Here is a 27,785-nt window from a genome sequence, read left to right on the forward strand (position 1 = left end):
CCTTGTGTACTAGGTTACACTTGCACCCCAGAAAGTTTTGTGTTGCTTACATTAAGTAAGTGAAGTGGTTATAAATGTTTTGAGCCTCAACGCGCTACGAACTGCGATCCAGGCCTGCAACGTTTTGTTTTCGTACATGTCTGAGTGAGTGTGAGTCCAATGTTCAGATATGTAATATTGTCATTTATGGAGTAACTAGTTAAGTGTATTGGATCACAGCTGTGAATTTGATTTTGGGTTTCAGATAGTTGGTAATTAGTACCATGGATACATATATAACATTCTACCTTTTGAGGTTTGGACAGTAATATTCATCTGAAGTATATTTCATTTTCTTTAAAACTGTGAAAATGCAGCTCTTCTAATTCATACTATTGTCACAGTACAAGTTGGCTCCGACATAAAACTTATTGTTTTGGTTCTCTGTGTTCTCATCTGATCTAGCTTTTGTTTTAGATACAGCTAGAGCACCACTAAATACAAAATCTCCTTTTAGTACTTTACTACTCCATTTTATATGTTGTGTTCATATAGGTCTTCAGACTAAGGAACATTATATGAAGCACTAAAATTTTATTGGGGTGGGAGAGAAAAGGGAGACATCCGGTGGCATTTTGAGTTGAATTTCATTAGAGCCTACTAAGTCCATTTCATTTCGTTTACATCAAACAAATTGTAACATATCGTGTTCATCACCCCTAGTAAATGGGACCCAGGGCGCTGCCTTTATTTCACAGAGAGTTAGGCAGGGTGTTATATATATATATATATATATATATATATATATATATATATATATATGAAGCGTATGGGTTAAGAATGGGATTCCACTCAAGTTCATATGTGTGTGAAGGCAGACGAATACTTTTGGAAATATAATGTACTTGTCAATGGTCTAAACTCTGAAAAGGTTGTCTCGATATGTTATCAAAGTTATACACTATGAATTAAAAGAAGAAAAAGATACGTTTTAGGTTATACACAACAATAAAATTAATAAACTAAGTAGTGTTGCTTACAGATTATATAAATTTTGACAATCAAGCTGACAATGCATCAAGTTTCCCTAGGTTCTTCATAAGCACATGTCCTTACGGTGCTGCTGTAGGGTTTGTAGCTGCATCCAGGCAAGGATTTGTAGCTGCATCCAGGCAAGGGTTTGTAGCTGCATCCAGGCGAGGATTTGTAGCTGCATCCAGGCGAGGGTTTGTAGCTGCATCCAAGCGAGGGTTTGTAGCTGCCTGGTATACCTTATGGAGCAAAGGGGAGTTTCTAACCTCCCAGACTCCAGACTCCCAAGGTAACATTCTTAATAGCTGTAAAACTTGTTGGCAACTTAATCCTGTTTTATGGCTTCTACCTCAGGCTTTGTGGAACCACAGCTTGTAGTTTGGGTCATGTGGAAAATTCTTCTGAACAGCAGTGCCTTTGGCTCAACCAGATGGTGGTGTTGGCTACACTTTTCTGGAAACAATGTTGTACAAAATACATTCCTACTGTTTAACGTTGTATACCTAAATTGTGCTGCTAGTATTTCAGTGAGGTAGTTCAATAGTAAAAACTGTTCCAGAGCAGGTTAAACTCAGTGAAAACAATTTTAAATATGCTAAATATAACAGCCTGAAATCTGAAACACAATAGACTTTGACTACTTTGAAGAGCTTAATAATAATAAGTGACTGAATTTTAGAGCAGATGTTCCATAAAAAGAACATGAAGAAATTAGGTGTGTGTTCTGTTTCTTTCTCTCTTAGGTCATTAATGAAGGCATGACACTGAATTGAAAATGATTTATCATTATTATTATTATTATTATTATTATGGGCTCCATGTTCCATTTCTAGCTTACAGCTCCACCAACCAGAGTTATTACAGCCTTCCACCAACAGATGGCGCCAACCATTAAAATCTACTGAGTCTTATATTTACTCTTAAAAAAGATGCTACTTCAAGGATTCTTTGACGATTTGTCAACAATGACATGACATTCAGCGTTTGTCCAAAACAGCATGAATCCACAGATCCAGTCTGGCTTGTGGGAACAGTTCAAGCTGGTGGAGGTGGGGTAATGGTTTATAGACACAATTGTATATAACGTGTATATAGGTTGTGTATAGCGTAGTGGGATGAACCTTCATGCTGTAGGCTGGGGGTCAATCCATAGGGTAAACACCCTATACTGTACTGTACTATACTATACAACCTATACTATACTATACTATACTATACTATACTATACACTCTATACTATACACTCTATACTATAGCAAGAGTCTTTGGGCAAGACTCCCAACACTGCCTTCACCTACCTAAGTCTGTTTATATTTAAAAAGAAAAACCAAAAGGATCAGAAATGAAGAAGTCTTTACAGTCTGTTTTGCTCTGGTTTATTAAGGGGCCGATATTTGAGGAGGGCATGGTACGGAGGAGCCTGCAGAGAAAGTTCTACTGTGTATAAATCCTCAGGAAAACTGCACTGACATCAAAACACTTGATGGAGCTTTGAGAAGATCAGTAGATCTGTTTATTTCTTTTGTAGAGCTTAATTTGACATTTAATACAGCTTCATTGAAACTTGAGCGTTTCATGCTTTAAACAGACTGAAATAAAAACAGACAACATGAACACAGAGCTCATGCTAACACACACATTTCCGCGATTTGTTTATTGTTTCCAACTGAACTTAAAAGTCAGCTCAAGCTTATTGATTAAACACTTAGATTTGAGAGTTTAGATGTTTAAAATGTTATTTTATTGGGATTTGGAGTAAATTTATAATAACTTTAAGCATTTACACGAATCAAAAAGACGCAGAGCTTCATCTTCATATAAAAGACTGAGATTCCCACATCAAGTTCATCAAACTGAAGCTGATATTTTGAGCTTTATGATCATTTCAGTTCATTAAAAGGAGATCTGTGATAAACAGTGTTATAACACTGTTCAACTGACTTACAGAGTTCTCCAAAATGAGTGAATCAAAAATCGTCTATTAATTTATTAGCTTGTTAATTAATTCATTAATTACATTATGTTATAAAGAGTTTAAAACTCTCTATTTATGCTCTCAAATGTTTCAAATGACAGATTTGTTTCTGACAAAAATGTTTTATTAAAGAAGTTCACCTCATTTCTGATGTTTAACAGGTGTGATGATCAGCGGTGCTGAGTTTTTACCTCTATTATCGAGAGAGGGACTAAAGTATGGATAGAGTTTCTCAGTGAAAGACTGACCAGTGAAAGAGTAGATATGAGACCTGGACTCAACATCAAAGAAGGAGACCAGACCCTGCTCATAATCCACAAACACTCCCACCTTCTGGGGAGTCTGTTTCAGGGAGAGGGGAACACGCTGAGAGTCCACAGCCTCATATTCAGTCTCATTTCTTAGAAACACAATCCAGTATCCTTTCTCAGGACAGGCCATAATCTGTCCTTTCCTGTCACTAGACTCTGTGGTCACTCCTAAATCCCAGTCAGTCTTCCCTCTGACCTGAACCTCATAGTAAAATCTCCCTAAGGAGAACCCCTCCTTTCCCAGCACACAGACACAATAATCAAACCTCTCTGGTTTATCAGGGAGATTCTGTCGTTTGTCTCCAACTCTCACTTGTTTCCCGTCATCAGACAGGATGAGTTGAGGATGAGCTGAATCAGGATCCAGAGTCACGTCCACTGAGAGAGAAACACACAGTTTAACCCATTTTAACACTAACCATACTCACACTAATGCAGACTCATATATTTTACTCAATAATATTATGTATCAGTGAGAATCCACACACCTGCATATTGTTGAATTCTCTTCATTTCTGTGTTAGAAGAATAAAGGATGACATCATTTGTTATTAGAATCTATATTGAGCAAAATTAAATGCCTCATTAGTATCGACTATAAACCAGCATTTAATATTAACACTAAGTGACAGTGCAGTGATGTCATGGATGGGAATTTTAAAAGATTGAAAATCTCATAATTAAATATTTAAATGCCGGATTTACACAAACATTCATTTCTGGTATTTGTATCTTGATGAAGTCCTGAATTTTTCTTCCTACCAATATTATTTTTCTGCTGAACATCAAAATGTCTGATCAGTAAATACTCACCAATCTCTTCAAGCTTCTCCATTTCCTTACTGAGTTCTCCCTGAAGCTGAGTCAGAGCTCTCCTCAGAGGCTCCACCCTCAGATGAGAGTTAATCCTGACCTCAGTCCAGTTCTTGGTGGGTGGAGGGCTGCAGAGGGACGGGTAAACCTACAATCCAGCAGGAGTGAGGAGAAACCCCTCAGGATGGGCAGCGCTGTCCTGTGATGGACTGCATTACTATGGAGAAACAGAGGGACTCTGACCTGTATGAGGTGGAGGTGGTCCTCAGTGTGGGAGAGCTGCTCCAGCTCAGTGTCTCTCCTCTTTAGCTCAGTGATTTCCTGCTCCAGCCCTTTAATGAACTCTTCAGCCTGCCTCTCTGCTGCTTTCTGCTTCTCCTCCATCACCTCAAGCAGCTCCGTCTGGCTTCTCTCAATGCAGCGCAGCAGAGCTCTGAAGACCTCCACACGGTCTGCTTTCTCCTTCTCTGAGCTTTTCTAACAGGGGACAATAGGAGTAACATTACTTTTGCAACTCCATTGAAATACGGCTTAAAGCGCTTAATGGAAACCTAGTATGTGAGAACAGCAGAATAATGAAGGAAGTAAAACTCTGAACAAGTAAAAGAAAAAATATATTAAATTTTAATCAAACAAAACAATAAAACAAACAAATATATAAAGAAAAGGAAAAATAAACAAAACCATGTGCAATGGTACTTTTGTGCAGTAGACCCAATGAGATCACTTTCAGTTTCATACCTGTTCATTTTCAGAACTGCTGCTTGTCTCATTTCTGATACCAGACAAACAGTAAACCAGCCCTGTCGTATGCTGTCGTATGAGGATGTAATTATCTTTTCATGATGACTTAACTAGACATGGATTACTTAACTGGGCAGATCACAATGTTATTATTACTATGTTTTCATTTAACGACACAAACGGATGTATTTTGTTTGGTTTATATTATGTTGGCTTTAGGTGGTGATTCTAAATGAGTTGGAAAGAAGGAGGGATGGAGAAGAACAAAGGTACAAAGTTTGATTATTTAGTGGTATGTTTTACAAAAGACATTAGAAATTATAACATATTAATACTAATATTAAAAACATGGATAATCAATGATAAGGACTGTAATTAAATATTATGAAATAGAAATTATTTTCATTTTTTCTTCTACTTTTTATTAATCTAATCTCAGTCTTGACTCAGAGTCGACTCTAGTGGTCTTGACTACAGCTCAGCCTGCACACTGTATATATTAGATTTTTAGATGAAAATGAGATTTTTTTTTGTTGAAAAACTCACTTTATTCACTTCTACAGACTGTTTGATTTCCTCAATCTTCTTCAGTCGGTTTTGGATCATCTGCTGAACTTCTGCCTGTGCCTTCAGCAGCTGAGTCTATGATGAAGAAATAAATTGTAAGCTCTCATTCAGTTAGACGATTTTTATTGAAAGGACTGAACAGGAGACAAAGTTACCAATTCTTTCTAAATGTCTCTCACCTTCCTCTCTCCACTTTCCTCCTCTATAGGAACAGTGCTGTGAGTCTTGTGGTCTGTCTCAGTGCAGAACTGACACACACACTTCTGGTCATCTCTACAGAACAACTCCAGGGGTCTCTCATGTTTCTGGCAGATGTAGTCCTCCAGGTTCTCCACAGGGTCCATCAGTTTGTGTTTCTTCAGTTTAGCTGCAGTTTTATGAGGCGTCAGATGAGTCTCACAGTAAGAGACTCCACAGTCCAGACAGGACTTTACAGCCTCCAGCTTCTCCTCACTGCAGAGGTCACACAGAACATTTGTAGGTTTGGAGGGTTGTTTCTCTGGAGCTCTGCTGGATTTGACCTGAACTGACTTCTTGAACTGAGCAGCCAGTGCAGAGATGAACGTGTTCACAGACAGTTCAGGTCTTGTTGGGAATTCTGCCTTACAGACTGGACACTGGCAGCGTGAACTGCTGTCCCAGTACTCTTTGAGACAGACCCTGCAGTAGTTGTGTCCACATGGAGTAGAGACTGGATCAGTGAACACATCCAGACAGATGGAGCACTGAAGCTGATCTTCAGACAGGAGACTGCTGGAGGAAGCCATGACTGACAGAGAAGAGACACATAGAGGTGATTAGAAACCACAAAAGATGTCCTGGACGTTGAAGGTCAACCCTTCTAACTTCACGTGTTGAGTGAAGAACAAAATATGAAAAGACGATGTGAAATGAAAATGTGATGAAAACCCTTTTTATGGTTTTGTATAACGGGAATGGGTTTGAGCAGGAAGACCGTGATGTTCTCATTAATCACCATCATTCATCTGGCTGATCAGCCTCACACTGTTCCTATTAACCGTGCTCTACATCCTCCTCTGTGTGGTGAGCGCTCTCTCTGTCTGCTCTGATTCTCTGTAGCTGAACAGTAACAGCTCCACATGTGAAAACACAGGTGACAGATTCCAGCTTTCTGAGCAGTTTAATAAAGTAAGCAGTAGTTAGAGGTAGAAATGTGCTGAAAAGCAGCTCTTAGAAATTACCAGTTTCTCTTTTTCTCTCTTGGCCTGATTTTCTGCTCCTTCAGTTCCTCAGCAGAGGCTTTAAGTCCTTTAAGGAGCTTTAAACTGAAGGTCGTGTCCTGCTGAAATGATCTGGATTCTATTTATAAAACAGTTTTGCTTAACTTTCGTTTCTCGCAGTGACGTCATGAGGCCAAGCCCATTTCGCCATGACGTTGGTTTGTTGCACTTCCAGGTTTTTGCCACCAGGCGGCGGAAATTCACCAACTGACTTACAGCATATTCACCTGTTTCTCAGTATTTTCCAAAGAAATAAATATTAAAACAAACGCTGTGAAAACCTTCATCAGTTCACACTGGAGCAGATTTATAAAAGGACGTTTTATCTTCAGTGTTGAAGGTCTTGGTGAAGATACACAGACTCATGTTCCAGTCTTTAAATCATGTAAATGAGGTCTTGATGAGAGACAGTCACAGTGACCAAGGCAGAGGACAGCAGGGAGACGTCCAGAACTACAGTAGAGCTCTTTATTGAGAAGATCAGCTTCTGTAAGTGTAAGAATCAATGTACCCAGACCTTCAAACACTGTGGTCAGAAACTGGATGAACACAAACAGTCAGAGTTTTTATTACCAATAAACAAAGAACAGGAAGATCTGCAGATTCAGGCAAACTAAACCCCAACGTGCAGTCAGTGAGTTACAGAAGGATGGAGTGCAGGTGGGCTAATCTGATCCAGAGGACAGAACAGAACCAAAGAAAAGAAAACAATATAACAAACTACTCTGGGCTGTGTTTTAAACATCGAGTCTAATGGGAATAAAAGAAAAGCCCACTTTTACACTGGATTAAACTACAACCCCGTTTCCAAAAGGGTTCATACGCAGTGCAATGATGTGCAGATCATTTAAACCCTATATTCAATTGTAAATAGTACAAAGACAACATATCACATATTAAACCCGATTTTTAATATATATATATATATATATATATATATATATATATATATATGTAACCTAGTCGAATTTCCCAATTATAGAATTCATTTATTTATTTTGTTCCATAGGACATTCTAGAAAAGCTCATTTTAATTTGTGCAGTAGTTGGTATGCGCTCACACACTTTTTCCCTTGAGATGTGTATATATACAGTATATATATATATATATATATGTGTGTGTGTGTGTGTGTGTGTGTGTGTGTGTGTGTGTGTGTGTGTTTGTGGTTGTGGTTGTGCTAGGTGATTGGTTCTGTCATCTGTCAATAAAAAAGTCTGATTTGTGGGCGGGACTAGGAGCTGCATGGAGAGCGGAAAGAGAGAGAGTGAGCTAAGCGAGTTCAACCACGCGGTAACGCAGTTAGTTCGGGTTTCAAAGGTGTCCCAAAATGTGGTGGACGGACAGTTCGACCACCTCGGAGACACTTTTAAGAACATTGGCTAAGGACCCGGAGAGCGTTACTGGAAAGCCCAATGAGCTGCACGGAACTGGAGCCGCTAAAGAGAGGGCTGTAAGCGGCTGCCTGGACGGTTCACCATTTGCACGACCCTCGCTCTCAGCCGGATCTGCTGTCGGCCTGTTCCTACGCCCACCTGCTCGCACCAGAGACCCCCAACTTTCGCTAGAGGTCGTGAATACTGTGCTTGTGTAACCCACTCAAAATATTAATCATCAAATAAGTTGTAATCCACTCTAAAAAAAAAAAATTAACCTCCTCAGAAAATGATAGTAAAGTACATTAATTAAAAAGAAAAGAAATAGATGAATAATAATAATAAATAAATAAGGGGAAAAGATTATTGGCGTAGTTTACGCTGCTGCGCATGCTCAGTGAGTCCGGGGTGAACCCAGCAGATTGGAGGGAGAGGAGAGAGCTCGTCAGCCAAAACACAGGTTTCATCCATATAACCTCACTAATACCCTGATTTTATGCTAGATGGGAGAGATCTTGCTCTGTGGGACTGCTCTGCTGTGCCCTATGATGCTGACCGACTGCTGATGCCATGCAAACGGACCCGTGAGGATTTGTTGCTGCTGTATTTTTTATAAGGATCCTAGTAAGAGCGCGCGCGTTTCACATTCTTACACATTTTTTTTCTTCAAGATTTTTTTTTACCTGCAGGTGAATTTTTTTTTTTTGAACAGAAAGGCCTAAAGACTATTTTTTTGTATTTCGGTACAAAAGGACTGCATTAAGGTGAACCCCACCCACATTGATGTTCAGTTCATTGCATTGGTACACTGACAGTAAAAACAAAAGTTCCTACCACGGTGTGCTTGGGCCTGATATTTCTTTATTCAGACTCTGTGGTAGTACATTGCTATCGGACCCACATAAAACAAGTTTCTCGTTAATCCCTTATTGTACATACAAGGTGGTTTAGACCTTGTGTACAAGGTTACACTTGCACCCCAGAAAGTTTTGTGTTGCTTACATTAAGTAAGTGAAGTGGTTATAAATGTTTTGAGCCTCAACGCGCTACGAGCTGCGATCCAGGCCTGCGGCGTTTTGTTTTCCTACATGTCTGAGTGAGTGTGAGTCCAATGATATCAGATAGGTAATATTGTCATTTATGGAGTAACTAGTTATGTGTATTGGATCAGAGCTGTGAATCTGATTTTGGGTTTCAGATAGTTGGTAATTAGTACCATGGATACATATATAACATTCTACCTTTTGAGGTTTGGACAATAATATTCATCTGAAGTATATTTCATTTTCTTTAAAACTGAAAATTCAGCTCTTCTAATTCATACTATTGTCACAGTACAAGTTGGCTACGACATAAAACTTATTGTTTTGGTTCTCTGTGTTCTCATCTGATCTAGCTTTTGTTTTAGATACAGCTATAGCACCACTAAATACAAAATCTCCCTTTAGTACTTTACTACTCCATTTTATATGTTGCGTTCATATAGGTCTTCAGACTAAGGAATATTATATGAAGCACTAAAAATTTATTGGGCTGGGAGAGAAAAGGGAGACATCCGGTGGCGTTTTGAGTTGAATTTCATTAGAGCCTACTAAGTCCATTTCATTTCGTTTACATCAAACAAATTGTAACATATCGTGTTCATCACCCCTAGTAAATGGGACCCAGGGCGCTGCCTTTATTTCACAGAGAGTTAGGCAGGGTGTTACATATATATGAACCGTATGGGTTAAGAATGGGATTCCACTCAAGTTCATATGTGTGTGATGGCAGACGAGGGAATACTTCTGGAAATATAGTGTACTTGTCAATGGTCTAAACTCTGAAAAGGTTGTCTTGATGTGTTATCAAAGTTATACACTATGAATTAAAAGAAGAAAAAGATAGGTTTTAGCTTATACACAACAATAAAATTAATAAACTAAGTAGTATTGCTTACAGATTATATAAATTTTGACAATGCATCAAGTTTCCCTGGGTTCTTCATAAGCACATGTCCTTACGGTGCTGCTGTGTTGTGCCTCATTCTCACCATTTGGGGTGATGTAGCTCCACATCTGAATTGTCAATAAAATCTAAGAAGGATAACTTTGTTATGGATTCTCATAACAACCTCGTTTTTGGTGTCTCCAGGTTTTTTGAAATGAACCCCTTTGAATGGTGGAAGTTCTGCATTGGTGCAAACTTTAGAAACCTGATTTCTTTTAATTCACAAGTTTAGTTAAAAGTTTGGTGAGGCCTGTAGCTGCATCCAGGCGAGGGTTTGTAGCTGCATCCAGGCGAGGGTTTGTAGCTGGATCCAGGCGAGGGTTTGTAGCTGCATCCAGGCGATGGTTTGTAGCTGCATCCAGGCGAGGGTTTGTAGCTGCATCCAGGCGAGGGTTTGTAGCTGCATCCAAACAAGGGTTTGTAGCTGCATCCAGGAAAGGGTTTGTAGCTGCATCCAGGCGAGGGTTTGTAGCTGCCTGGTATACCTTATGGAGCAAAGGGGATTTGCTAACTAATGCTCCCACAGTGTCTTTACTTTTGAAGAGCTTAATAACAATAAGTGATTGAATTTTAGAGCAGATGTTCCATATAAAGAACATGAAGAAATTAGGTGTGTGTTCTGTTTCTTTCTCTCTTAGGTCATTAATGAAGGCATGACACTATGATTTGAAAATGATTTATTATTATTATTATTATTATTACTATTATTATTATTATCATGGGCTCCATGTTCCCTGTGTTGTGTTGTTTTTTATAGGAGGTTTCCAATGAACTCTGTATTACTGTTTATTTGAATACAGACATTTCTAGCTTACAGCTCCACCAACCAGAATTATTACAGCCTTCCACCAACAGATGGCGCCAACGATTAACATCTACTGAGTCTTATATTTACTCTTAAAAAAGATGCTACTTCAAGGATTCTTTGACAATTTGTCAAACAATGACATGTGACATTCAGCGTTTGTCAAAAACGGCATGAATCCACAGATCCAGTCTGGCTTGTGGGAAGAGTTCAAGCTGGTGGAGGTGGGGTAATGGTTTATAGACACAATTGTATATAGCGTGTATATAGGTTGTGTATAGCGTAGTGGGTAGAACCTTCATGCTGTAGGCTGGGGGTCAATCCCCGCCTGTATATAGGTTGTGTAAAGCGTAGTGGGTAGAACCTTCATGCTGTAGGCTGGGGGTCAATCCCTGCCTAGGTAAACACCCTATACTATACTATAATATACTATACCAAGAGTCTTTGGGCAAGACTCCCAACACTGCCTTCACCTACCTAAGTCTGTTTATATTTAAAAAGAAAAACCAAAAGGATCAGAAATGAAGACGTCTTTACAGTCTGTTTTGCTCTGGTTTATTAAGGGGGCCAATATTTGAGGAGGGCACGGTACGGAGGAGCCTGCCGAGAAAGTTCTACTGTGCATAAATCCTCAGGAAAACTGCACTGACATCAAAACACTTGATGGAGCTTTGAGAAGTTCAGTAGATCTGTTTATTTCTTTTGTAGAGCTTAATTTGACATTTAATACAGCTTCATTGAAACTTGAGCGTTTCATGCTTTAAACAGACTGAAATAAAAACAGACAACATGAACACAGAGCTCATGCTAACACACACATTTCCTCGATTTGGTTATTGTAAGGACCGGCCGTTTTTGGTCCGTTTATGAAGAGGAACCAGAGAGTGGATCACCTGTCCAGTGGAGTCTCTCAGTAAAGCAAGGGCGCCCGGTGCAAGAAGACAGAACCACTCTTATAAGCAATCAAAGAGTTTATTGTCCTCTGCACACAAAAAAGAAGGGCACTCCTTCTTTTATACAAACACGTCCTGCCCTGTTGCGTACAAGCAAACAGGGTGGACCCAAATAAGTTGTCTAACAGTCATGAAATGCTAAGCTGACAGAAACACACTCACGGACCACCGGAACTGCCCAAGTGAGGGGGGCTTCTGCTCTGTGTACGATAATCTTACCTACAAAAGGGAACAAATGGTTCTGGACGGAATGTTGTCCCGATAAGAGGAGCAAGTTGTTTGTGCAAACTGCCAAGGACAGCAGCGATGCTTGCTGCAAAGTCTGCTTAGAGCAGAGTTGGAGCAGAGTTAACCCTTTCATTCCCCTCTTTTATGCCTCACCAACTGGTGGGGCATAACATGGCAAGTTACTGTGGTGCGTGAGAGCACACATACATATTGTTGGTGCTGGAGATGAGAGGCTGGTGTACGGGCCGTGGGGGTCGCATCGCAGAGGCCAGCGCGTAGACCCTTTCCATGAGGCATCTGAAAAAAACAAGGGCCCAAACACAACAAAAGCAAAACCATACAGATAAAGGGGACAGCCATGGCAAAATAAGGAGTAAGTAGTTAATAAGGAGTTAGTAAGGAGTTAGTAAGGACATATTTAAGAATGTACTGCAAACATGTAGCAAGATCTGTAGTGTCGTGAGTTTTAGAACAAAAATCCTGTGATAAAGAAAGAGAATAATTAATGTGAGGGTAATCATAATGAGTAACATTCAAGCAGTCAGGAGACAGACAGGTGTGTGCTACAGCCTGCAGAGTAGCAGAGAGATCCAGAGGGGCCGTGGCCATGGAGTGCTTGTTCACACAGGAAGGCATCAGGTGACACACATAGCAGGAGTCATTGGTGTACTGCTTGGCAGTCCAGTTAGCATACTGCCAGAAAACCTTATCCATGGGGGATCCGCCAGCACGTTCCACCAGGCACAGGATTAATATTAACAGCAATATACTTCTGTAACACAGGACAGGTTAGAGACAGGAAACAAAAATATTTAGACGTCTATCATGTACATCACTGCGGGGCTGACTGACATCTGGAGGCATGACTCCACTGTGGAAAACGATCGGTTAATACCCCCGTGCGTGTGACAGCGAGTACAGTAGTGGGTTCAGAGAAAGGGGAGTCTGAAAAACCCTTTCTCTCAAATTTCTTGACCAATACCTGATAGCCCGGCTTAAAAGCATGTGTTGGGACCTTGGGAGGGTCTGTGATAGTTTAGTTGACCCTTTCCCAGTATTCATTCAGAACAGTTAACAACCCTGCGGTGTACTCGCTGCGACGCACATCCAAGTCCGCCGTTCCCCCCAGAGCCGTTTTCTGACACCATGGGAGGGGGAATGGTCGTCCCATGACAATTTCCTATGGCGACAGACCACCCAGAGTGTCTGTGCGCGCCATCCGCAGTTTGGCCAAAACTACAGGTAAAACCTTCACCCAATTGTTAGTGTTCTGCGTCTGCATGGCTTTTCGTAACCGCCCTTTTATAGTCCGATTAACCCTTTCGACCATACCCGAGGATTGAGGGTGATAGGGGATGTGGAAAGCCCAGTCTATGCTCAGGTGCTTCGCGAGCATCTGTGTGACTTTGGAGGTGAACGGTGTGCCTTTGTCGGAGTCTATTCCTAAGGGGACAACGATGTAACGCGGTATGATTTCTTGGCATAGTTTTGTCACGACTGTATTTGCATTTTCTTTATTGCATGGGAAAGCCTCTGTCCAACGAAAAATGTATCTACTAAGACCAGTAAATATTTGTGAGGCCCTACAGTCGTCATGTGTGTGAAATCGATTTGCCATTCTTGGAAAGGTGTTTCCGGTTTAGGAAGAACTTGATGCTGTCCGGCTGGTTTTGGGTTATTCTGTGCACATGTAAGACAACGGTCTAATATGCGATCAACGGCAGAGTTCAAATTGTGAATGCAAAACAATTCGGACATGTCATGCTTTACCCCGCTTCGTTCCCGATGTGAAATACCATGAAAATCGGGAACGAGGAACGGAACACAATGTGTGGACAGGCACAGCCTGCCCCGGGCGTCGCGCAACGGTTTGACGGCTGGATCGTAGGCCATGACAGCCAATGCTTGATATCAGAGTCCGAGGCGGTGGCCTGAATACAGTCAAGATCAAGACCAGGAAGTAAGTCAACCGTGAGTGCAGCACAGGAGAAGGAAGCCGAGTTCATAAAAGGGCAAGTGGGGCCATGAAGAGCTCCGCGTTTCGCGGCAGAGTCGGCGGTATTGTTACCAACAGAGTCGGGGTCGCTACTATGCTGGTGAGCGCGAACTTTAAGAACGGCCAGTCGGGAGGGCAGGAAGCTAGCCCTGATCAGGTCCTCGATAAGCAACGCATGGGAAATGGGTTTGTTATCAGTAGTAACGAAACCGCGTTGATGCCAGATTCCCCCAAAATCATGAACTACAGCAAAAGCGTAACGGCTGTCCGTGTATATAGTGGATCCATCAACATAAAATGCAAGGCCAGAAGGCAACGGGGTGGAAGACACGTCAGGGCGAATAGAAGTTTCACCGGCCAGACGGGTCTCGCAGTCATGCACGTCTAGAGTGGGACTGGAGGCGTCGTGTGGTAACAGAAGTAAACGCATTAAAGCGGAAGAGACAGTATCTAGTGAGGAGTGCGGACGCACCGTGAGGTTTTCGGTGTTCAATCAATCAATCAATCAATCAACCTTTATTTTGACTCGGAAGTACATTGAGGGCAACCCTCATTTTCAGTGTAGCTGAGCATTTACAAAAACAGGGATTGACATGACACAGAAAATAATAACTACATTTAATCATTTTAAATTAAAAGAAAATTTAAAATAACAGTGAATAAAAGATAAAAGTAGATAAAAATAGAACTTGAGATTTTAAATGGTAAGAAATTAAGATCAAAAATAGATAAGAAATTACTAAAGTAATAATACAATATCACAAATAAAAAAAAAAAAGTAATCATAAAAACTTAAAATAAAATGAGAGGAAATAAATAAATAAATAAAAAGAGATAAAAAACTAAGGAGAACTAATACAAAAATAAAAGTTACGAATAAATATAATTAAGTAAAACAGGTACAGGCTGTCTGTAGGTGGTTTGATATTAAAAGTTTAAAATGACTGAGTGACACCAGTGACCTGAGTTTTAGTGTTTCCTGTAGTGAATTCCAGCTCACTGGTGCACTGTAACTAAAAGCAGATTTTCCCAGTTCCGTAAAAACTCTTGGTACCTGGCAGCTGATCCAATTACTAGAGCGAGTCTGATAATTACTGTTATTTGTAATCATCAATGAAGTGATGTATTCTGGCAAATGACCGGAAAGTGTCTTATAAATAAAAATCAACCAATGTCTTTCCCTTCGTACTGTTAAAGAGGGCCACCCAACTTTTCATACAGCTCACAGTGGTGAGTTCTGTACGCATCTCCAGTGATGAACCTCAGGGCAGAGTGATACACGGGGTCCAGTAATTTGAGAGAGCTGGAGGGAGCATATTTATAAATAACGTCACCATAGTCCAGCATTGATAGTAGAGTTGCTTCAACTAGTCTTTTTCTGGCGTGCATGCGGAAACAGGACTTGTGTCTATAAAAATAACCCAGCTTCTGTCTGCATTTACTGACTAGTTTATTAATGTGTGGTTTAAAACTGAGTTTATCATCCAGCCATATGCCAAGGTATTTATATTCCGTGACTCTCTCAATAGTGGATCCTGCCAGGGTAGTAATATTTACAGCACTTGTGGACGAAACCAGTCCTGCGTGTTCGTTGATGCAAAATAAATGAGACGAGTAGATCAGACTGAAGTGAAACAAACGGTTTTATTACAGAATTCTGGAGAGGTTACAAACAGAGAACATGCATCATGTATCTCCCAAGTAAGCTCTGACCCCTTCTCATCTGACTCCCTTTTTATAGTCGCATGACCGCTCTTTCCTTACCCCAGCCTCCAATGTGTGCGTTAGTCCATCTCACTAATCCACATCATAAAAGTTTAAGGATGCGCTCGAGACGTGAGCGCGTCTGCAAGGTCAGCTTAAGGTATTCCCTGTGTTTACCAACTCCCCCCGTTTTCCAGACAATGGCTCTGCTTATCTGACCAGATGAACCACATGTGTGGTGTGCTAATCCCAGTGTCTGCTACTATCAGCTTCGAGGTATTTCCTGTTATCTGATGTCCTTGTGTATTCCAACATTAGTCAGCACACAGCCTTATGTGCTGACTCTTAGCTCTTAGAATTGTACAATATAACCATTAAGCTTTCAATGCAAGACATAATACATCTTAAAAAGTAATATGAACAATACTAAGGCTAATAATTCCACACACTAAAATCAGTATTAAAACAGCATGAACTTAGTTTTCGTGGCATTTAAAACTAATTTGTGCTTATATAACACCACCTGCAGAGCATTAAATGAGCTCTGTAATTTTCTTGTTGCAGCATGAATAGAATCAGCTGAGCAATATAAAATTGTATCATCTGCATAAAGGTGAATTTTGCAGTCTGAGGTTGAAGCAGAGGTAGCAATATCATTTATGTAGATATTAAATAAGACTGGACCCAAAATTGAACCTTGTGGTACACCTTTAGATACAGATACCAACTCTGATTTATAATTATTCAATGCCATACATTGATTTCTGTCAGTGAGATAGTTTTGGGTCCAGTCCAGCGCAGTTGCATCAAAGCCAATCTTTTCTAAGTTCAGTAAAAGAAGAGTGTGATCAACTGTGTCGAATGCTTTTGTTAAGTCAATAAAAACAGCTGCACAATGTTTCCTCTTGTCTATGTCTGAATAAAGATTGTTTAAAACCAGTGTCGTAGCAGAGATAGTGCTGTGACCTTCTCTGAAACCAGACTGATATTTAGATAAAACAGAATTTTCATGAAGAAATTATTTCAATTGCTGGTTTACTAGATATTCTAACGTTTTTGCTAAACACGACAAGTTTTAAGATTGGCCTATAATTATTCAGATCTGTTGTCTCACCACCTTTATGCAGAGGAATTACATGAGCTGTTTTCCAGACCCTGGGAATTCTGCAAGATAAAACTGAAAGATTAAAAATGTATAAAATGTATTCTAAAATAATCGGGGCTGCGAGACGCAATAGAAAGGGGTCCAGCCCAACTTCTCCAGTGGCTTTTCGTGGATTAATTTTAGCCAGGGCATTAGCAACTAAATATGGAGAAAATGGCTAGAGTGAGAAAAGACCATGCGTTCTAGAAACAGTAGAGCTGAGATCAGTTTTATTCAATGGGTTTGTGCTATTCTTATCAAAGATGTGGCCGGCTGCAGCAAAATGTGAGTTAAAGGCTTGACATATTTCCTTCTGGGCAGAAATCAGCTGATCGTCAACTGAAATGTTTGTTGGAAAAGGAGGGGAATTATTTTTTAGGGAATTTACTATTTTCCAGAAGTTTTGAGGGTTTCTAGTGCTGGTGATTAAGCTAAAGTAATATTCTGATTTAGCTTTTCTAACAGCAGAAGTACATTTATTTCTCAGCTGTCTAAAGCTAAGCCAATGGTCTCTCTCCCCTGAGCGTCTAGCAGTTTACCAAGCTTTATTTCTGGCCATAAACAATGAGGAATCCTCACCCGTAAACCAGGGACTTGATCTGTCTCTGATTCTTGACTTTTTGAACGGGGCATGTTTGTTTACCACTGTTAGGAAAGTTTTACTGAAGTGGTTTAGTGCCCCATCAACATCGGAGATTTCTAGTGTAAGGTGGATTTCACTCATTGCTAAGTCAGAAAGGAAAGCTTGCTCATTAAAATGATTAAAATTTCTTCTAACCACCAACGAGAGCCTGTTTTGTTTGTGCAACTGTTTCTAATGCATCCGATGGGACAATGATCACTTATGCCAAGTTCAAAAACTCCTGAGGCAGTAATTTTGTCAGCTTTATTGGAAAGTATTAAATCTATGAGGGTTGACTTGGTGGGTTCTTTCAGATTTGGGCGAGTCGGTTCATTGATTAACTGTGTTAGGTTAAGATTGCCACATATTTCCTTTAAGTGATCGGATGCATTAGAAAGCCAGTTGAGGTTAAAATCACCAAGGACCAGCAATTCAGAAGCACTAAATTTGGATAAAAGATCCGCTAATTCCTCGACTGCAGAGTGTGGGGCAGAGGGAGGCCTGTATATCCCAATTAAAACAAAAGAGTTATTTTTTCAGAGTGAAACCTGGGGGGCTAAGAACTCATAACATTTTTCTTTAGATACTGCACATAAAACGTTAGCTTGTAAATTTACACGGGTATAAATAGCAACTCCCCCTGCCCTTGAAACTCTGTCTTTTCTATGGAGGATAAAATTATTTAAAGCTGTATCTTCATCAGTGGTACAGTGTCTAAGCCAGGTCTCTGTTAAAACGATTATATCAGGATCAGACTGTGCAGCCAGGATTTTAAGATGATCCATTCTATCTTTTTGTAGTAGGCTTCTAATATTCAGATGGATTATACCTACCTGCAGACTTTGCAGCAAGCATCGCTGCTGTCCTTGGCAGTTTGCACAAACAACTTTCTCCTCTTATCGGGACAACATTCCGTCCAGAACCATTTGTTCCCTTTTGTAGGTAAGATTATCGTACACAGAGCAGAAGCCCCCCTCACTTGGGCAGTTCCGGTGGTCCGTGAGTGTGTTTCTGTCAGCTTAGCATTTCATGACTGTTAGACAACTTATTTGGGTCCACCCTGTTTGCTTGTACGCAACAGGGCAGGACGTGTTTGTATAAAAGAAGGAGTGCCCTTCTTTTTTGTGTGCAGAGGACAATAAACTCTTTGATTGCTTATAAGAGTGGTTCTGTCTTCTTGCACCGGGCGCCCTTGCTTTACTGAGAGACTCCACTGGACAGGTGATCCACTCTCTGGTTCCTCTTCATAAACGGACCAAAAACGGCCGGTCCTTACAGTTATTGTTTCCAACTGAACTTAAAAGTCAGCTCAAGCTTATTTATTAAACACTTAGATTTGAGAGTTTAGATGTTTAAAATGTTATTTTATTGGGATTTGGAGTAAATTTATAATAACTTTAAGTATTTACACGAATCAAAAAGACGCAGAGCTTCATCTTCATATAAAAGACTGAGATTCCCACATCAAGTTCATCAAACTGAAGCTGATATTTTGAGCTTTATGATCATTTCAGTTCATTAACAGGAGATCTGTGATAAACAGTGTTATAACACTGTTCAACTGACTTACAGAGTTCTCCAAAATGAGTGAATCAAAAATCATCTATTAATTTATTAGCTTGTTAATTCATTAATTACATAATGTTATAAAGAGTTTAAAACTCTCTATTTATGCTCTCAAACATTTCAAATGACAGATTTGTTTCTGACAAAAATGTTTTCTTATAGAAATTCACCTGATTTCTGATGTTTAACAGGTGTGATGATCAGTGGTGCTGAGTTTTTACCTCTATTATCGAGAGAGGGACTAAAGTATGGATAGAGTTTCTCAGTGAAAGACTGACCAGTGAAAGAGTAGATATGAGACCTGGACTCAACATCATAGAAGGAGACCAGACCCTCCTCATAATCCACAAACACTCCCACCTTCTGGGGAGTCTGTTTCAGGGAGAGGCGAACAGAAGGAGAATCCACAGCTTCATATTCAGTCTCATTTCTTAGAAACACAGTCCAGTATCCTTTCTCAGGACAGGCCATAATCTGTCCTTTCCTGTCACTGGACTCTGTGGTCACTCCTAAATCCCAGTCAGTCTTCCCGCTGACCTGAACCTCATAGTAAAATCTCCCTGAGGAGAACCCCTCATTTCCCAGCACACAGACACAATAATCAAACCTCTCTAGTTTATCAGGGAGTTTCTGTCGTTTGTCTCCGTGTCTCACTTGTTTCCCGTCATCAGACAGGATGAGTTTAGGATGAGCTGAATCAGGATCCAGAGTCACGTCCACTGAGAGAGAAACACACAGTTTAACCCATTTTAACACTAACCATACTCACACTAATGCAGACTCATATATTTTACTCAATAATATTATGTATCAGTGAGAATCCACACACCTGCATATTGTTGAATTCTCTTCATTTCTGTGTTAGAAGAATAAAGGATGACATCATTTGTTATTAGAATCTATATTGAGCTAAATTAAATGCCTCATTAGTATCGACTACAAACCAGCATTTAATATTAACACTAAGTGACAGTGCAGTGATGTCATGGATGGGAATTTTAAAAGATTAAAACTTTAATAATTAAATATTTAAATGCTAGATTTACACAAACATTCATTTCTGGTATTTGTATTTTGATGAAATCCTGAATTTTTCTTCCTACCAATATTTTTTTTCTGCTGAACATCAAAATGTTTTAATAACCAGTAAATACTCACCATGCTCATCAACCTTCTTCATCTCCTTACTGAGGTCTTTCTGAAGCCGAGTCAGAGCTCTCCTCAGAGGCTCCACCCTCAGATGAGAGTTAATCCTGACCTCAGTCCAGTTCTTGGTGGGTGGAGGGCTGCAGAGGGACGGGTAAACCTACAGTCCAGCAGGAGTGAGGAGAAACCCCTCAGCATGGGCAGCGCTGTCCTGTGATGGACTGCATTACTATGGAGAAACAGAGGGACTCTGACCTGTAGGAGGTGGAGGTGGTCCTCAGTGTGGGAGAGCTGCTCCAGCTCAGTGTCTCTCCTCTTTAGCTCAGTGATTTCCTGCTCCAGCTCTTTAATGAACTCTTCAGCCTGCCTCTCTGCTGCTTTCTGCTTCTCCTCCATCACCTCAAGCAGCTCCGTCTGGCTTCTCTCAATGCAGTGCAGCAGAGCTCTGAAGACCTCCACACCGTCTGCTTTCTCCTTCTCTGAGCTTTTCTAACAGGGGACAATAGTAGTAACATTACTTTTGCAACTTTCATCCATTGAAATACAGCGTAAAGCGCTTAATGGAAACCAGATGACAGAACAGCAGAATAATGAAGGAAGTAAAACTCTGAACAAGTAAAAGAAAAAATATATTAAATTTTAACCAAACAAAACAATAAAACAAACAAATATATAAAGAAAAGGAAAAATAAACAAAACCATGTGCAATGATACTTTTGTGCAGTAGACCCAATGAGATGATTTTCAGTTTCATACCTGTTCATTTTCAGAACTGCTGCTTGTCTCATTTCTGATACCAGACAAACAGTAAACCAGCCCTGTCATATGCTGTCATATGAGGATGTAATTATCTTTTCATGATGACTTAACTAGACATGGATGACTTAACTGGGCAAATCACAATGTTATTATTACTATGTTTTCTTTTAACGACACAAACGGATGTATTTTGTTTGGTTTATATTCTGTTGGCTTTAGGTGGTGATTCTAAATGAGTTGTAAAGAAGGAGGGATGGAGAAGAACAAAGGTACAAAGTTTGATTATTTAGTGGTATGTTTTACAAAGGACAGTAGAAATGATAACATATTAATACTAATATTAAAAATGTGGATAATCAATGATAAGGACTGTAATTAAATATTATGAAATAGAAATTATTTTCATTTTTTCTTCTACTTTTTATTAATCTAATCTCAATTTTGACTCAGACTCAACTCTAGTGGTCTTGACTACAGCTCAGCCTGCACACTGTATATGTTAGATTTTTAGATTGAAATTTTTTTGATTTTTTTTTTGAAAAGATTTTTTGTTGAAAAACTCACTTTATTCACTTCTGCAGACTGTTTGATTTCCTCAATCTTCTTCAGTCGGTTTTGGATCATCTGCTGAACTTCTGCCTGTGTCTTCACCAGCTGAGTCTATGATGAAGAAATAAATTGTAAGCTCTCATTCAGTTAGACGATTTTTATGAAAAGGACTGAACAGGAGACAAAGTTACCAATTCTTTCTAAATGTCTCTCACCTTCTTCTCTCCACTCTCCTCCTCTATAGGAACAGTGCTGTGAGCCTTGTGGTCTGTCTCAGTGCAGAACTGACACACACTCATGTGGTCATCTCTACAGAACAACTCCAGGGGTCTCTCATGTTTCTGGCAGATGTAGTCTTCCAGGTTCTCCACAGGGTCCATCAGTTTGTGCTTCTTCAGTTTAGGTGTGGTTTTATGAAGCGCTAGATGAGTCTCACAGTAAGAGACTCCACAGTCCAGACAGGACTTTACAGCCTCCAGCTTCTCCTCACTGCAGGAGTCACACAGAACATTTGTAGGTTTGTAGGGTCGTTTCTCTGGAGCTCTGCTGGATTTGACCTGAACTGACGTCTTGAACTGAGCAGCCAGTCCAGAGATGAACGTGTTCACAGACAGTTCAGGTCTTGTTGGGAATTCTGCCTTACAGACTGGACACTGGCAGCATGAACTGCTGTCCCAGTACTCTTTGAGACAGACCCTGCAGTAGTTGTGTCCACATGGAGTAGAGACTGGATCAGTGAACACATCCAGACAGATGGAGCACTGGAGCTCATCTTCAGACAGGAGACTGCTGGAGGAAGCCATGACTGACAGAGAAGAGACACAGAGAGGTGATTAGAAACCACAAAAGTTGTCCTGGACGTTGAAGGTCCACCCTTCTATCTTCACGGGTTGAGTGAAGAACAAAATATGAAAAGACGATGTGAAATGAAAATGTGATGAAAACCCTTTTTATGGTTTTGTATAACTGGAATGTGTTTGAGCAGGAAGGCCGTTCTCATTAATCACCATCATTCATCTGGCTGATCAGCCTCACACTGTTCCTATTAACCGTGCTCTACATCCTCCTCTGTGTGGTGAGCGCTCTCTCTGTCTGCTCTGATTCTCTGTAGCTGAACAGTAACAGCTCCACATGTGAAAACACAGGTGACGGATTCCAGCTTTCTGAGCAGTTTAATAAAGTAAGCAGTAGTTAGAGGTAGAAATGTGCTGAAAAGCAGCTCTTAGAAATTACCAGGTTCTCTTTTTCTCTCTTGTCCTGGTTTTCTGCTCCTTCAGTTCCTCAGCAGAGGCTTTAAGTCCTTTAAGAAGCTTTAAACTGAAGGTCGTGTACTGCTGAAATGATCTTGATTCTATTTATAAAACAGTTTTGCTTAACTTTCATTTCTCGCAGTGACGTCATGAGGCCATGCCCACTTCACCATGACATTGGTCTGTTGCACTTCCAGTTTTGGCCACCAGGCGGCAGAAATTCACCAACTGACTTACAGCACATTCACCTGTTTCTCAGTATTTTCCAAAGAAATAAATATTAGAACAAAGAATATTTAATTCATCCATGTTCAGATTTATCTAGTTAACCAGGTACTAATGACTTTTAACAGGTTTACAGATTCATTAGGCTTTTGCAGCAGTGCTGGTTTTCCGAGTCTGAGATTTTGATCTGAAGACGTACAGAATGAGAGTCAATAACCAAAAACATCTTCAAAACGCTGTGAAACCCCTCATCAGTTCACACTGGAGCAGATTTATAAAAGGATGTTTTATCTTCAGTGTTGAAGGTCTTGGTGAAGATACACAGACTCATTTTCCAGTCTGTAAATCATGTAAATGAGGTCTTGATGAAAGACAGTCACAGTGACCAAGGCAGAGGACAGCAGGGAGATGTCCAGAACTACAGTAGAGCTCTTTATTAAGAAGATCAGCTTCTGTAATTGTAAGAATCAATGTAACACTGTGGTCAGCAAAACACCATCATCTCCCAGACTGCATTTATCTAGAACTACACAGCTGGAAGACTGGAAATATGGAGGACTTCTACATTCTTAGCGTCTTTCCCATAGAGTTCAATATAAAGTTGTCAGCATGTTAACATTTAACCTGTTTCTCTGCTCTTGTGAGAGGAGGAAGGCGGGTGAGAAGGCAGCGAGAGAGAAGGAAAGGCGGGAGTGTGGAGGTTAGAGTAGGGACTCTGAACATGGGGACAATGACTGGTAAAGGCAGAGAGCTTGCAGACATGATGGAGAGAAGGAAGGTGGATATTCTGTGTGTCCAGGAGACCAGATGGAAAGGAAGCTAGGCCAGAGTGTCAGACAGGATCATGAGCCTGAAAGAAAGAGGAATTTTGGAGTAAGATGGATGAAGTGGTAGATGGTGTCCCTAGAGAGGAGAGATTAGTGATTGGTGCAGACCTCAATGGACATGTTGGTGAAGGGAACAGAGGGGATGAAGAGGTGGTGGGTATGTATGGTGTGAAAGACAGAAATGCGGAAGGTCAGATGGTTGTAGATTTTGCAAAGAGAATGGAAATGGCTGTGGTGAACACGTATTTTCAGAAGAGGGAAGAACACAGGGTGACATACAAGAGTGGAGGGAGGTGCACACATGTGGATTATATCCTTAGCAGGAGATGCCACCTAAAGGAGATTGGAGATTGTAAAGTGCTGCCAGGGGAAAGTGTAGCAAGGCAGCATAGGGTGGTTGTCTGTAGAATGAGATTAGAAACAAAGAAGAAGAAGAGAGTGAAGACAGAGCCAAAGATTAGATGGTGGAAACTGAAGGAGGAGGATGGTTGCAGGCAGTTCAGGGAAAAATTGCAACAGGCCCTTGGGGGCAGTGAGGAGCTACCTGAGGACTGGGAAACTACAGCTAAGGTGGTGAGAGAAACTGGCAAGAATGTGTTGGGTGTTTCATCTGGTCAGAGGAAAGAAGATAAGGAAAGTTGGTGGTGGAATGAGGAAGTATAGGAGAGTATTCAAAAGAAGAAGGCAGCTAAGAAAAAGTGGGATAACCAGAGAGATGAAGGAAGTAGGCAGGAGTACTGTGAGGCTAGTCGCATAGCGACTATAGAGGCTAAACAGAGAGATAGAGCTGGAAAGGATGTACAGCAGGTTAGGCTGATAAAGGATAGAGAGGGAAATGTACTAGTGAGTGAACAGAGGGTGATGATTAGATGGAAGGAGTACTTTGAAGAACTAATGAATGAGGAAAACGAGAGAGAGAGGAGGACAACGGGGAGAGAGATAGTGGATCAGGAAGTGCAGAGAATTAGTAAGGTGGAAGTGAGGGCAGCTTTAAAAAGGATGAAGAATGGAAAGGCAGTTGGTCCAGATGACATACCTGTGGAGGTATGGAGATGTTTAGGAGAGAAGGCAGTGGACTTTTTAACCAAGTTGTTTAACAAAATCCTGGAGAGTGAGAGGATGCCTGATGAGTGGAGAAGCAGTGTACTGGTCCCCATTTTTAAGAACAAGGGTGATGTGCAGAGCTGCAGTAACTACAGAGGTATACAGTTGATGAGCCACACCATGAAGGTATGGGAAAGAGTTGTTGAAGCAAAGCTAAGGCGAGAGGTCCAGATCAGTGAGCATCAGTTTGGTTTCATGCCCAGAAAGAGTACCACAGATGCTATTTTTGCATTGAGAGTGTTGGTAGAGAAGTACAGAGAAGGTCAGAAGGAGCTACATTGTGGATCTAGAGAAGGCATATGATAGGGTGCCAAGAGAGGAACTGTGGTACTGTATGAGGAAGTCAGGTGTAGCTGAAAAGTATGTTAGGGTGGTGCAGGACATGTATGAGGATAGTGAGACAGTTGGTGTGCAGGTTGGAGTGACAAATGGTTTCAAGGTGAAGGTAGGGTTACATCAGGGATCAGCTTTGAGCCCCTTCTTGTTTGCAATGGTGATGGAAAGGTTGACAGATGAGGTTAGGCAGGAGGCTCCATGGACCATGATGTTTGCAGATGACATTGTAATCTGTGTTGAGAGTAGAGAGCAGGTGGAAGAATTCAGAAGGTTTCAGCTGGGGGAAGAGCTTTTTCTTATAAAGCCCCCAAACTCTGGAATGATCTTCCAGAACCTTTTCGGGACTCAGACACAGTCTCAATCTTTAAGACTAGGCTGAAAACTCACTTGTTCAGTTTAGCTTTTGGTAGCTAATGTTCCCCCTTAGATAAAGGCAGCAGATCTAGGGGTCCATGGACACAGGGAATTATAGTAAACTGAGACGCTGGTGCTGTCGTCCCACTGCTCGCACACGGTCACTCAGGATTGTGGACGGTGGAGCAGAGGGATGCCAAACTGTTTCAGAGTGCTGCCGTGTCTGTGTGTCCTTCTGGTTCTCTCCTTTTAGTTAAGCTGTCATAGTCAGATCTGCTGGAGTCGTTAGCCACACTCTGGAAATGTTTACATTCCCTGTTTTACATACAAATGGATAGAATAAAACTAATTCCATCTCCCTGCTTTTTTTCAGAGTATACAATCACCCATATGTCCGGCTGGACACTGAAGGACGACCGACTGCTAAGGACAGACTCCTAGTTATTCCTAATACCAATATTACTGCTATTAATATTAGTAATATAATCACTTGTAGGTAGTTTGACCAGAGGAGGATGGGTCCCCCCTGGTGAGCCTGGTTCCTCCCAAGGTTTCTTCCTCAGTTCTGAGGGAGTTTTTCCTTGCCACTGTTGCCCCTGGCTTGCCCACCAGGGGGTTTCTGTACATTCTTACAGTCCTGTTGAAACTTTGTCTGTTCCGAAATTCTGTAAAGCTGCTTTGTGACAACATCCGTTGTAAAAAGCTCTATACAAATAAATTTGATTTGATTTGATGAGAGAGAGAGATCTGGAGAGGTGGAGGTTTGCACTGGAGAGGAGAGGAATGAAAGTCAATAGAGACAAGATGGAATACATGTGTGTGAATGAGAGGGAGACAGGTGGAAAGGTGAAGATAAAGGAGATAAAGCCAGAGAGGCCAAGTTGAGATGGTTTGGACATGTGTTGAGGAGGAACAGTGGATATATTGGTCAAAGAATGTTGAAGATGGAGCTGCCGGGTAGAAGGAGATGAGGTAGACCTCAGAGAAGGTTTATGGATGTAGTGAAGGTGGACATGGAGATGGTTGGTGTAAAAGTAGAGGAGGCAGTGGATAGGGCAAGATGGAGGCAGATGATCTGCTGTGGCGACCCCTAAAGGGAGCAGCCGAAAGAAGAAGAAGAAGATCATTGATATGGATTTAGAACTGCAAGTAATATGGACAGAAAGCACACAGGACACTTTTCCACTTCGCCTCAGTCCATTTTAAACAAATTCAGGCCCAGAGAAGGTGGCACCGTTTCTGGATCCTGTTTATACGGTTTTTAGATGGTTTCTTCTTTGCATGGTAGAGTTTTAACTTGCATTTGTGGATGCTGCCACAACTGTATTCACAGACAGTGGTTTTTGAAAGTTTTCCTGATCTCTTGCAGTTCTCTAGAGAATTGTGTCTGTTTTTAATGCAGTGCTGCTTCAAGTCCTGAAGATCACAGCCAGCCAATATTAGTTTTCAGCCTTGTCCCTCGCATGCAGAGATTTCTCTGGATTCTCTGAATCTCTTAATGTTATTATGTACCACATATTATTAGGTCATGAAATCTTTTCAAGTTATTCTTGAATTGATGCACTATTTTCCAGCTCAGTCTTTCACAGAGCAGTTAATCCCTCCCCATCTTAACATCTGAAAGACTCAGCTTCTCTGAGATAACTATATGGATGGATTTACCTATTAAGTTCTCTGGCTGCAAATTGATGGAACCAGCTTACATTGGAGTTGGGGGCTGACTTCAGGAGGGGTTTGGACATGTGTTGAGGAGGAACAGTGGATATATTGGTCAAAGAATGTTGAAGATGGAGCTGCCAGGTAGAAGGAGATGAGGTAGACCTCAGAGAAGGTTTATGGATGTAGTGAAGGTGGACATGGAGATGGTTGGTGTAAAAGTAGAGGAGGCAGTGGATAGGGCAAGATGGAGGCAGATGATCTGCTGTGGCGACCCCTAAAGGGAGCAGCCGAAAGAAGAAGAAGAAGAAGAAGAAGATCATTGATATGGATTTAGAACTGCAAGTAATATGGACAGAAAGCACAAGACAGAGACTATAAAAAACTTTTATTGTTTAATAAAGAAGAGATTTGAGAAGCTGCTGCACAGACAAGCCACACCGCCTCATGTCTCATCTTTTCCACCCTGTTTACAGGTGTTTAATCTGTTTACACCGACCCTGGGCTCGGAGAGTGTAAGGAGCATATTTTACTCC

General features: G+C 40.9%; 2 protein-coding genes across 3 annotated transcripts; both read right to left on the minus strand.

Moving 5' to 3' along the window:
• Window positions 1-2,650: 2,650 nt before the first annotated feature.
• Window positions 2,651-6,739, minus strand: LOC108415258 (E3 ubiquitin-protein ligase TRIM39-like). 2 transcript variants are annotated; one of them, XM_037533868.1, is made up of 7 exons: window positions 6,624-6,739; window positions 5,601-6,190; window positions 5,401-5,496; window positions 4,354-4,587; window positions 4,111-4,258; window positions 3,786-3,812; window positions 2,651-3,675 (listed from the first exon to the last, which is right to left on the minus strand). In XM_037533868.1, the coding sequence occupies exons 2-7, from the start codon at window positions 6,186-6,188 to the stop codon at window positions 3,128-3,130; spliced, it is 1,641 nt and encodes a 546-aa protein (XP_037389765.1). In that variant the 5' UTR covers window positions 6,189-6,190; window positions 6,624-6,739; the 3' UTR covers window positions 2,651-3,127. The 2 variants fall into 2 exon arrangements, with proteins under 2 accessions (XP_037389765.1, XP_037389763.1); XM_037533866.1 differs by lacking the exon at window positions 6,624-6,739 and adding an exon at window positions 6,398-6,575.
• An 11,983-nt stretch (window positions 6,740-18,722) lies between these two features.
• Window positions 18,723-23,001, minus strand: LOC108415261 (E3 ubiquitin-protein ligase TRIM39-like). Its single transcript, XM_037533849.1, has 8 exons — window positions 22,731-23,001; window positions 22,505-22,608; window positions 21,713-22,302; window positions 21,513-21,608; window positions 20,445-20,678; window positions 20,202-20,349; window positions 19,873-19,899; window positions 18,723-19,762 (listed from the first exon to the last, which is right to left on the minus strand). Exons 2-8 carry the CDS (start codon window positions 22,512-22,514, stop codon window positions 19,200-19,202), a joined length of 1,668 nt encoding a protein of 555 aa, XP_037389746.1. The 5' UTR covers window positions 22,515-22,608; window positions 22,731-23,001; the 3' UTR covers window positions 18,723-19,199.
• Window positions 23,002-27,785: the final 4,784 nt, after the last annotated feature.

This window comes from Pygocentrus nattereri, chromosome 2, assembly GCF_015220715.1.
Source record: "Pygocentrus nattereri isolate fPygNat1 chromosome 2, fPygNat1.pri, whole genome shotgun sequence".
In the NCBI taxonomy this organism is placed as follows: domain Eukaryota; kingdom Metazoa; phylum Chordata; class Actinopteri; order Characiformes; family Serrasalmidae; genus Pygocentrus; species Pygocentrus nattereri.

What these genes read in the sequence shown, in the direction of transcription:
- LOC108415258 (XM_037533866.1), bottom strand. An exon ending in GGAGAAGCTTGAAGAGATTG is followed by an intron (nt 3,813 to 4,110) that starts GTGAGTATTTAC and finishes CTTCTAACACAG; the next exon opens with AAATGAAGAGAATTCAACAA. An exon ending in GAGAATTCAACAATATGCAG is followed by an intron (nt 3,676 to 3,785) that starts GTGTGTGGATTC and finishes TTTCTCTCTCAG; the next exon opens with TGGACGTGACTCTGGATCCT.
- LOC108415261 (XM_037533849.1), bottom strand. An exon ending in AGTCTGCAGAAGTGAATAAA is followed by an intron (nt 20,679 to 21,512) that starts GTGAGTTTTTCA and finishes GTCCCCTGTTAG; the next exon opens with AAAAGCTCAGAGAAGGAGAA. An exon ending in GAAGAAGGTTGATGAGCATG is followed by an intron (nt 19,900 to 20,201) that starts GTGAGTATTTAC and finishes CTTCTAACACAG; the next exon opens with AAATGAAGAGAATTCAACAA.